Source organism: Triticum urartu, chromosome 4, assembly GCF_003073215.2.
Source record: "Triticum urartu cultivar G1812 chromosome 4, Tu2.1, whole genome shotgun sequence".
In the NCBI taxonomy this organism is placed as follows: domain Eukaryota; kingdom Viridiplantae; phylum Streptophyta; class Magnoliopsida; order Poales; family Poaceae; genus Triticum; species Triticum urartu.
The window spans coordinates 244,594,247-244,605,040 of NC_053025.1; the positions used below are offsets into that span (position 1 = coordinate 244,594,247).

Here is a 10,794-nt window from a genome sequence, read left to right on the forward strand (position 1 = left end):
AACAACATGAAAGGGGTGGTGAAAGGATGAGGTGAAATTAAACCGGTGATGCGAAATTTAACCAGTTGGTTGGCCACTTTGTTGTGGGTAGTTAACAAGAGTGGAGGAGTTCAAACCAATACTGAAAACCGATTGGGTTGTGTTATCACGCATTGATTTCTTTCTATAAATTGCCCTATGTTATCAAACATTGATTCTTTTAAATAGACTTGGTCTGTAAAGATTGATTATTTTAACGAGATCACAGTGATAGATTTCTTTCCTTAATGACATTACTAAATTAGACAGATACTACAAAACAAATTAAGTAGATTAGTGGGTTAAAAACCAATTAAAACAAATTGGCGAGATAAAAAATCAATGAGAAAGATTTAACCGAAATGAGGACGATGCTACCAACTAATCAAGATGAGTACATAGTGGGACCTGTATGGGCCAACAATGACGACTACCAGACTCCGCCCCTAGAGCCAACCCAAAAGAACAAGAGTGACTGTTGTGGTATAGCAAGCGGGCTAGAGGAGGACACAGAGAAGACAGTGCGAGCATCCGCCGTCTCTAGCCATGCCCAATTTTGGCTGAAAATGAGTCAAAAATTGACAATAAAACGGGCAGCCGTCCATTTGCGTCGGCTCAAAAAAAATTGCGTTGGCCTGTTGGACCATATTTTTTGTTCGCTTACACCCATGGAGACAAAAAATCCATCGGCCCCTTGGAGTTGGCCTAATGCCCAAACAGCCCTTTGGTGGATGTCCACAGCTGTCCATAGCCAGACCAGCGAAGGTCGCGGGCGAGATCCACCGGTCGGCCCTGTGTGCCTGCGCCGATGGACACGCACAAGCATGCGCACGTGCCGATCCCGGTTCCGCCCCTAGCTGGTACTGTAGGAGAGAACAAGGAGAAGAAGGTGGCGCGTCCGGTCGTCCCTCCCCGTGAGCGCTCCGCTCACATGCACATGCATGCCCATCCCCTCCTCCTTCCCTTCCCACTCCCAGTCCCATCTCACAGTCCCAGATCCCACTCCAGCCCCACCTCTTAAAAACCAGACCAAACCCGAACGCTACAGGAAAACACACAGGCGCAGCAGCAGCAGCCGCCGCCGCCTGCGCGCCCTATCTACAGCTTCCTCCCCCAATCCTTGGCCCTGCCCGGCCACTCCAGCGCCCAATGCAGCAGCCCAAACCCGCCGATCCGCCGGGCCGGCCCTTCCCGCCGCCTTCCCCGTCCATGGCGGCGGCGGCCACGGCCATGCGCGGGGCTCACCACCGCCGCGCCAGATCTGAGGTCGCCTTCCGCCTCCCGGACGACCTCGACATCGGCAGCGGCGCCGACGGCGACGCCTCCGCGGGCTTCGACGAGATCGGCTCCGAGGACGACCTCTTCTCCACATTCATGGACATCGAGAAGATCTCCTCCGGCCCCGCCGCGGGCTCAGACCGCGACCGCGACCGCGCCGCCGAGACCTCCTCCCCGCCGCGCCCCAAGCACCGCTACAGCAGCTCCGTCGACGGCTCCGGCCTCTTCTCCGCTGCCGGCAGCGCTGCGCGGAGGGACGCTGCTGCCGCCCAAGCGCTGGCCGATGTCCTGGAGGCCAAGAAGGCCATGTCCCCCGAGCAGCTCGCCGAGCTCGCAGCCATTGACCCCAAGCGCGCCAAAAGGTCCCGATCTCCCCCACACACCGATGCTCAATGTTACTTGCGCTAGTGTCAGTTAGTACGGATACTACAGATCAACTTCTTTCATTCCTGCTACTAGGTGGCAGGCAATGGCGTGAGGCATTCAAGGACAATTATCGTTTTTTTCGTGAGCTTAGGGAAAAATATGCGCATTTGCGGCTTAATTTGTTTCTTTGTCCCTAGCGTACTGTTTGTTTCTTTGCGCATTGTGTTGGATGGTTGGATGGCAGGTGGGAAGTTAAGGTGGTGGTTCTTTAGCGTTTGGTTGGTGGGATTTTGGATAGCTGCTTGTTTCTGTGTGATGGCGCATGCTTTAAAACGCCTTCTGCCGGGTGCTGGGCAGTTGGCGGGTCTACGAACATCTTCAGTAGTAATAATGGGTAGCTGTAATTCGCTTAATTATTTAACTGCAAGTCTTGTATAGTGGTGATCTAAACGCTCTTAGGCTGGTCATAGTGGGAGTAACTTAGCTAGTAACATAACGTTTTTCAAGACAAATTTGCTTATGTGACATGTAGTTAATGAGGAGAGAGGTGTTTGGAGTAACATACTATGTTACTGTAACATAACGGAACCCAAAGTAGAATGAGTCTACATTGTAATAAATGCAATCATCTATGATACTACTTCTATAGTATTACTTTGCACTATGAAAGTAATAACATAGACTAGTGTCATATGCATGACACTAGTCTAAGTTACTCCCCACTATGACTAGCCTTACTCTATTTCTTTACAGAGGGAGTACTTAGTTGTGATGCTTGGAAAGGTATTGGACAAATGCGAATCCTATAGTCAAAAGAAAACTAAAGACTAGTGACCCATGCAAACTTATTGTAACCAATTGTATGTATTTGTGTGAGTTGATCGTGAAAGCAAGTAGGAGACCAATGATAGCTAATGCATGCCAATTTTTTCCCGTTCTCACCTACATTTCTCTGTTGGAATGGTTCAGGTCAATAACAGTCAATCAAATTAGAGAAAATGACATCGCATTGATTAAAACCAAGTTGGCGCTGTAGCTATAAACAGTTGGGGTCTTCATTTCTAAAAATCACACTTCCTTCTAAACATGTGGTGCGGCAGTTAGGGGGTGTTTGTTTCCAGGGACTTTTTTATGTAGGGACTAGAAAAAGTCCCTCTTAGAGACTTTTTTACCAAACGGGAGGGACTTTTTAGGGACTAAACTAGGCATTTGGGACTAAATGAAGAAGACTCTCAAAGAGAGTCTTTTTGGGACTTTTCCAACAATGCCCCTCCATGCACCCATTGGCCCGCCACCCCATGGTGTTGTTTAATTGTTATTTTTCTATATACTAGGGGCAACATGGTCATTTAATAACCTCTAGGAAGGGACTAGGGACTTTTTAGTCTCTGGAAACAAACAGGGAGGGACTTTTTAGGGACTAGGGACTTTTTAGTTGGGACTAGAAAAAGTCCTAGGACTAGAGAACCAAACATCACCTTAGTCTCTTCAATATTGTGGAGACGTTATCAGTGATAATCTTTAACAGTACTTCCTCTGGTTTTACATTTAATATCTCCATCTCCACTACTAGTAGTATTAAACAAGCGAGTTGTGGCAGAACATTGAATATCAGCCCTTCATTATCTTAGATCCAATGGCCTACATTGCTCCAATGACGTTGTAGCAATTAAAGCACCTTAAATCTCAATCAAAGCACCGTGCATTCCAAAAAAACAGTCGTATCAATCAATCAAATCACCGTAATTAGTATTCTAAAAAATAAACCACCATAACTAGCATTCCAAAAATGTAAATCACCGTAATTAGCATTCCAAAACAAACATCTTTATCCCCGCAAAAAAACATCGTAATTTGGAATGTTCTCACATCAGTCGACTTGATCCCCAAACCACAACCCTGTAAGCTGCGAACTGTGCCATCGCTGGCGTCTCACCACTATTGCCGATTAAAATCAGAAACTTCTAAATTTTGGATTGTGTGTTGCACATACATAACTACTAGTAGTAATTTCTAACTATACAGCTTAAGGCATTGTCTAATTTTGTTGAGTTGTGCTATGCGCCTATGCCCCCAAATCTTTTACATGCAATACATTTTTCTTCTAAAAAATTCGAAACAGTTGTAACCTTGTGTTAACTCTCTGAGTTTGTAACCATGCAGAATTCTAGCAAACAGGCAATCTGCGGCTAGATCAAAAGAAAGGAAGGCTCGTTATATGACAGAACTTGAGCGGAAGGTTCAAACTCTTCAGACTGAAGCGACCACTCTCTCAGCTCAGCTCACGCTATTTCAGGTATCATTTCCCATTTTCCATCTGTCTGTTGTATCATGGGTATCAGGCCCAGTAACTTTATCTAGTTTATTGTAGTGAGAACACTGTAACGGCAATATAACATATTTCCTTTAAACAAGCTGGCTATATCAGCTACCAGATCACAGCTCGTTGCAAATTGCATCTGACTTCTTTGGATGTATGGACTAGGGCTATTGCATATGTTGTGATCAATCTAAGCATCCGTTGGATTGTACTACCTCTGTACCATAATATAAGACGTTTTTGCAGTTCTATTTGAACTGCAAAAATGTTTTATATTGTGGTACGGAGGGAGTATATGGCTGTGTGTACATTTGGAGAGTTAATCCTGATTCTCTGCATGCGAGAATAAATAATTGTGTTAATATTGGCTTTGACCATCTCGTTCTAGCGGTTGGTATATTTTTATGCTGTTGGCTATTGAAGGCGCATAATGTTTCTAGGTTGCTGTGCTGCTGAGTTGAATTACTTGAGGCCTGTTAAACATTGTGTGTTATTCCCTTGCAGAGAGATACAACTGGGCTTTCTTCAGAAAATGCAGAGCTCAAGATAAGGTTGCAGGCCATGGAGCAGCAGGCTCAACTGCGTGATGGTAAGCATTTTAGATAAATAATCATTGTGCAGTGTGCAGTTTAATACTTATCAGTAACATAACTAATTAGAGAACTGGCAATCATTTTGGAAGTGCTATGCCATCCCAACCCATCATTGTTTCCTGGCTTGCTCACTCTGTTTAATGCTATATAAGTCAATCTAGGCTTCTAGTTTTTCCATTGCTTCAGTCATTGTTCCAGGTGAAGATAAATTTGACGTTATCTTTGTCATTCCTCCTTTTCTCTCTTGGCACGACACACGGAACAGGGTTAAACTTGGTTTTGTCAAATTACCGCATATTTTGAATCTTATTCGAAGTGCTGGAATTATTTACGAGTTATGATTTGTGGTACATAGTGATTTATATTGGACCAATGTAGAACAAAGTGGTGACATGCAGTATGTTGTAACAAAACCTGGTATATTGTGCAGCTTTGAATGACGCACTGAAGCAGGAAGTGGAGAGGCTCAAGATGGCTACGGGTGAGATGTCAAATTCCAGTGATGCATATAGCGTGGGATTGCAACATGTCCTATACAACTCGTCCTTCTTCCCACAGTCCCAGCAAAACACAGCCCAGCACCAGGGGGGTGCCCGATTTCCACCCCCATTCCACCCGCCTCATCCTAATGTACCAAACCATCAGATGCTATCCCACCCAAACACGCTGTCAGATATCATGCAACAAGATCATCTTGCACGGCTCCAGGGTTTGGACATCAGCAAAGGGCATCCAGTTGTGAAGTCAGAGAGCAGCTCGATCTCTGCCAGCGAAAGCAGCAGTACATTCTAACCAGGCCTACGCCTACCCTGATCGAGTTCTCAGTTTCATTAGGTTCCTTTGTTCATAGCCTCTGACATCCTTGTGCTGTTTCTGGTCCTGTAAACTTAATTTTTCATTCCATTTGTTCCATTTTAGTTGAAATTCGTTGTAATCTCAGTTGCTGATTTTTGTAGACACGATCCCTGGGTTCCTCCCACCCGTTTGTTTCGGGTTCATTTTCTGCGTGCGTGATGTGTTGTTTGGGATTATATTGGGGAACTGGGAGGGGCTTCCTCCCAGAATACCGTGTTGATGTTGTTGGGACTGACTATTTTTGTCGTCAGAACAGTTTGAATTTGTGATGTTCATCATTGTACGCTTGTGGAGCTAGTTTTTCCTGCTTTATATATTGTTGTCTGTATTCAGCATCAGTGGGTGGTAACATAACTAGCATTTTAAAGCCCAATCTTCTGTTTTGAGATTTTGAATTGCACATGTTTGTTTCCCGAGGTTTGAAAACAAGAGGGGATGTTACATGTGTATTGCATCAATCTGATTCATTGTGATGGCTAGCTTTATTCATTTTTATAAGATGTTTCAGACAACAGACATTGAACTGTTCTGACCGCTATCTGGAATGGCTACAATGTCTTAGAGCATGGTTAATAGTGTAGCCAGCTGCTGGCTATATGGTCTTGCTACATCATTTATAACCAACCATTTAGCTGGCAAGTAGTACAATGGTTGCATATAAATATGTAGTACTACTTTTTTGATACATGGCCCACCTCCTCTCTCATAACCTGTCCGCTTCTCTTTTCTCTCCTCTCTCGTCCAATTCATCTAAAATATTATATATAAAGGCTTATAGTTTGCCTATGTCATCTTATTGTACTTGTTCTTATAAAAGTGAACAGAGGAAGTATGTCTTTAAGGGCATGGCCAACGGTATGCCTCAAGGGTGCTGCTCCACAGGCCAGCTAGGTTCGGATGCTAGCGTGGAGCAAAAGTAGATGCCTCGCAGAGACAGGTGATTCTTCTGCAAGAGGCGGGCTCCCCAGGAGAGAGGCTGTGGTCCAACGTCCCAACACGATGAGAGAGAGCCCGGTCCTTCTCTGCATTTTTGCCTCTTGCCAAAGAATGGGCCAAAGATGATCTGAAAAGAGAGAGGGGATGGGTACAAAAGTTGATGGTCTTAGCTCAGTGCGTTGGGAGGAGAAAAAATTGAACCAGCGCCTCATGCTTTTCTGTCTACGTGGATGCACGGGGCAGCACCTACCTGCTGCCCCCATTGTACATGCCCTAAGAATACAAGTAATGCTACTACGAACCTAAGTTTTCGTGTTTCGACATCACTCTAATACATAGTTGTTTATCGGTCCAATGTTCATTCAGTCTTGATATTCTTTATAGAGTGTCTTTAAAATAAATATTGTCATAGCTAATGCAGTGAAGATAGAATTGCTTTCTGCCAGCTTGGTAAGCTGCCATTTTTTATTTTACAATCAAAGATGTACATATATAGGAGGGGGTTGCTTATGCCCAAATTAGCCAATAACTATCATCCAGTGGATGACTATACAAGTATACACACGACTTGTAAAACATGTATTTATTGGACATATATAGAATAATGTTCTCTCTGGAATTCATTATTTTGGAGTACACACAACAAAAAATATTATGGATTGTTATGTGACGGCTAGCTGACTCCTCTACACCCGGACCTCTCAAACCCGCCTCATACACCCGGGCGGATCGCCCGATCACGATTTTTTGACCCAGACGAGCCCCTCAAACGGCCCTCAAACCCCCGGGTTGACTGGCCCCCCATATCCAGCCCAAATATGGGGCGGATAAGGGGGCGCCCGGGCGCGCCCGTGCACGCCTGCCACGTCGGCCCCAGCCCACGCTGGCCCACCCGACCCCACATAAAATCCTCCCCATCCGCTCGCCGGACCAAACCCTAGCCACTTCACTCCCCTCCCTTCCACTCCCCATCAGCCACCCAAGCTCGTCTCAGGCTCCTTCCGGTCGTCTCCTGCATGCCGGGCAGCGGATCCGAGTCCTTCACCTCCAGATCCGTCGATCCCGAGCTCATCACGCGCGGCCCTGAGGAGGAGATGGCCGTACGGCTTGCGCTCCGCCGTGCCCAGGAGGAGGCCCGTGGACGGTTGCGCTTGGACTCCATCCGTCGGGAATCCATTGCGTCCGCCCAAATGGTCCATGGATTCGGCGCAAGGCCGGCCATAGCTGCCTCGTCGGAGGCCGTCCTGTCCGTCTGGCGTTCGAACGCGCTGGCAGACACGCAACCCCTCCGGTGGCGCGCCAATATTGGGGACGCACCATCGTCCCACGAGGCCATGGCATGCCGTGCAAGGAACTGGGCGAGGGAGGCGGCGGCGGACGTCGGTGAGGCGGAATTGCATTCTCTGGCGCCTCGTATGGCGCATCAGTCTGAGCGCCGCAACCGCATCGTGGTGGACGTCGGTGGCTCGTCCCCGGACGGATCCATCATCGATCCGACGTCCATCGGAACCGTTCGGATTCCGGTCTCCGACAAGGAAGACTAGGGCATGGGAGACGGCAGGGCCTTGAGTCCCGTGAGCCAGCTCGTGTCCCATGCCCTTGAAGGAAATATTCCCTAGAGGCAATAATAAAGTTGTTATTTTATATTTCCTTATTCATGATAAATGTTTATTATTCATGCCAGAATTGTATTGATCGGAAACCTAAATACATGTGTGAATACATAGACAAACACTATGTCCCTAGTGAGCCTCTACTTGACTAGCTCGTTGATCAAAGATGGTTAAGGTTTCCTAACCATGGACATGGGTTGTCATTTGATAACGGGATCACATTATTAGGAGAATGATGTGATGGACAAGACCCATCTGTTAGCTTAGCATTATGATCATTCAGTTTTATTGCTATTGCTTTCTTCATGTAAAATACATATTCCTTCGATTATGAGATTATGCAACTCCCGGATACCGGAGGAATGCCTTGTGTGCTATCAAACGTCACAACGTAACTGGGTGATTATAAGGATGCTCTACAGGTATCTCCGAAGGTGTTTGTTGAGTTGCCATAGATCGAGATTAGGATTTTTCACTCCAAGTATCGGAGAGGTATCTCTGGGCCCTCTCGGTAATACACATCATAAGCTTGCAAGCAAACGACTAAGGAGTTAGTCACGAGGTGATGTATTGCAAAACAAGTAAAGAGACTTGCTAGTAACGAGATTGAACTAGGTATGAAGATACCGACGATCGAATCTCGGGCAAGTAACATACCGATAGACAAAGGGAATTACGTATGTTGTCATAACTGTTTGACCGATAAAGATCTTAGTAGAATATGTAGGAACCAATATGGTCATCCAGGTTCCGCTATTGGTTATTGACCGGAGAGGTGTCTCGGTCATGTCTACATAGTTCTCGAACCCGTAGGGTCCGCACGCTTAATGTTCGATGACGATATAGTATTATATGAGTTATGTGATTTGGTGACTGAATGTTGTTCGGAGTCCCAGATGAGATCACGGACATGACGAGGAGTCTCGAAATGGTCGAAAGGTAAAGATTGATATATAGGATGATAGTATTCGGACGCTGGAAGTGTTTCGAGGGGTACCGGGTACTTATCGGGTCACTGGAAGGGGTTCTGGACACCCCCGGCAAAAGATATGGGCCTTATGGGCCAAGAAGGGAAACACACCAGCCACAAGGGGCTGGTGCGCCCCCCATATGGGTCGGCCTAAGGAGGATAAGGAAAGGGGAAAAGGAAAGGTAAGTGTGGATTAGGATTCCCACTTCCTTCCCTCCCCCTCTTTCCTCCCCCTTCGACAAACATGGCAGGGGGGCGAGGCCAAGGGCAGGAGCCCAAGTAGGATTCATACCTACTTAGAGCGGCCCTAGACCAGACAATTGTTTAGCCGTGTGCGGCGCCCCACCCCACCGTTTACTCCCCCGGTCATATTTTCGTAGTGCTTAGGCGAAGCCCTACGAGGATCACTTCACCATCACCGTCACCATGTCGTCGTGCTGACGGAACTCATCTACTACCTCGATGTCTTGCTGGATCAAGAAGGCGAGGGACGTCACCGAGCTAAACGTGTGCAGAACGTGGAGGTGTCATGCGTTCGGTACTTGATGGGTTGAAGCGCGAAGAAGTTTGACTACATCAACCGCATTGTGAAACGCTTCCGCTTACAGTCTACGAGGGTACGTAGACACACTCTCCCCCTCGTTTCTATGCATCTCCATGGATAGATCATTGTGTGTGCGTAGAATTTTTTTTGTTTTCCATGCAACGATTCCCAACATTGGCATCATGAGCCAGGTCTATGCGTAGATGATATGCACGAGTAGAACACAAATAGTTTTGGGTGGTGATAGTCATACTGCTTACCACCAATGTCTTATTTTGATTCGGCGGTATTGTGGGATGAAGCGGCCCGGACCAACCTTACATGTTCATGCACATGAGACCGGTTCCACCGACTGACATGCAACTAGTTTTGCATAAAGGTGGCTGGCGGGTGTATGTTTCTCCTACTTTAGTTGAATCGAATTTGACTGTGGCCGGTCCTTGAAGAAGGTTAAAACATCAAACTTGATGAAACACCGTTGTGGTTTTATGCGTAGGTAAAGAACGGTTCTTGCTAGAAGCCCGTAGCAGCCACATAAAACTTGCAATAACAAAGTAGAGGACGTCTAACTTGTTTTTGCAGGGCATGTTGTGATGTGATATGGTCAAGACATTGTTGAAAATACGAGCAAGTTACTATGAGATTTAATCCGAATAAGCACAAAATAAATCATGACGACTGTAACAGAGATTAAACTAATCATGTGGACTAGCATAGTAGACGAACAGATCGAATCTAGGACACATACTAGAAACATGAATTCTACCACGATCCCAAACATGAAGGACAGAAACACATACGGTGCAACGGGAGCAGCACCGTTGGCATTGAGGTTGGTGCCCATGTTGTTGAGGAAGAGGTTGCCGAGGTCGGGGAAGAAGTCATCGTCGATGAAGTCGTCGCTGCCAGCAGTCGCGCGAGTGCGCTCCCTAAAAACCTGATCGCCCCTCTCCCGTACAGGATCACGAGAGGCAGGGTTCTAGAGGCCTGTTGTCCCTTCTTGCGGTGCATGCCGAAAGGAGGGATGGAGAAGACTTGCATAGCGGCGCAATGATCTGGAACAGTGATGCGAAACCATGCGATACATCGGCGGCTAGGGTAGACGTCTGCTTGACTATATAGTGCGGGTCGGGTAGGTCGTGGGAGTAAACCCCACGTCCGAGTCGTCGCGATCCAAAAGAATCGGAAATAGTTCACTAATTAATATGCCGGTTAATTATTAATTAATGACTCATTAATTTTTCCTGAGCAGCAAAAATACAAACAACATGCATAGCTCTGTCCTCGGCTCGGCTCATTCC

At 46.6% G+C, this 10,794-nt stretch overlaps 1 protein-coding gene across 1 annotated transcript; it reads left to right on the plus strand.

Moving 5' to 3' along the window:
- Nucleotides 1-967: 967 nt before the first annotated feature.
- Nucleotides 968-5,713, plus strand: LOC125551396 (transcription factor RF2b). The gene is made up of 4 exons (XM_048714620.1): nucleotides 968-1,658; nucleotides 3,826-3,958; nucleotides 4,487-4,571; nucleotides 5,006-5,713. The coding sequence occupies exons 1-4, from the start codon at nucleotides 1,168-1,170 to the stop codon at nucleotides 5,365-5,367; spliced, it is 1,071 nt and encodes a 356-aa protein (XP_048570577.1). The 5' UTR covers nucleotides 968-1,167; the 3' UTR covers nucleotides 5,368-5,713.
- Nucleotides 5,714-10,794: the final 5,081 nt, after the last annotated feature.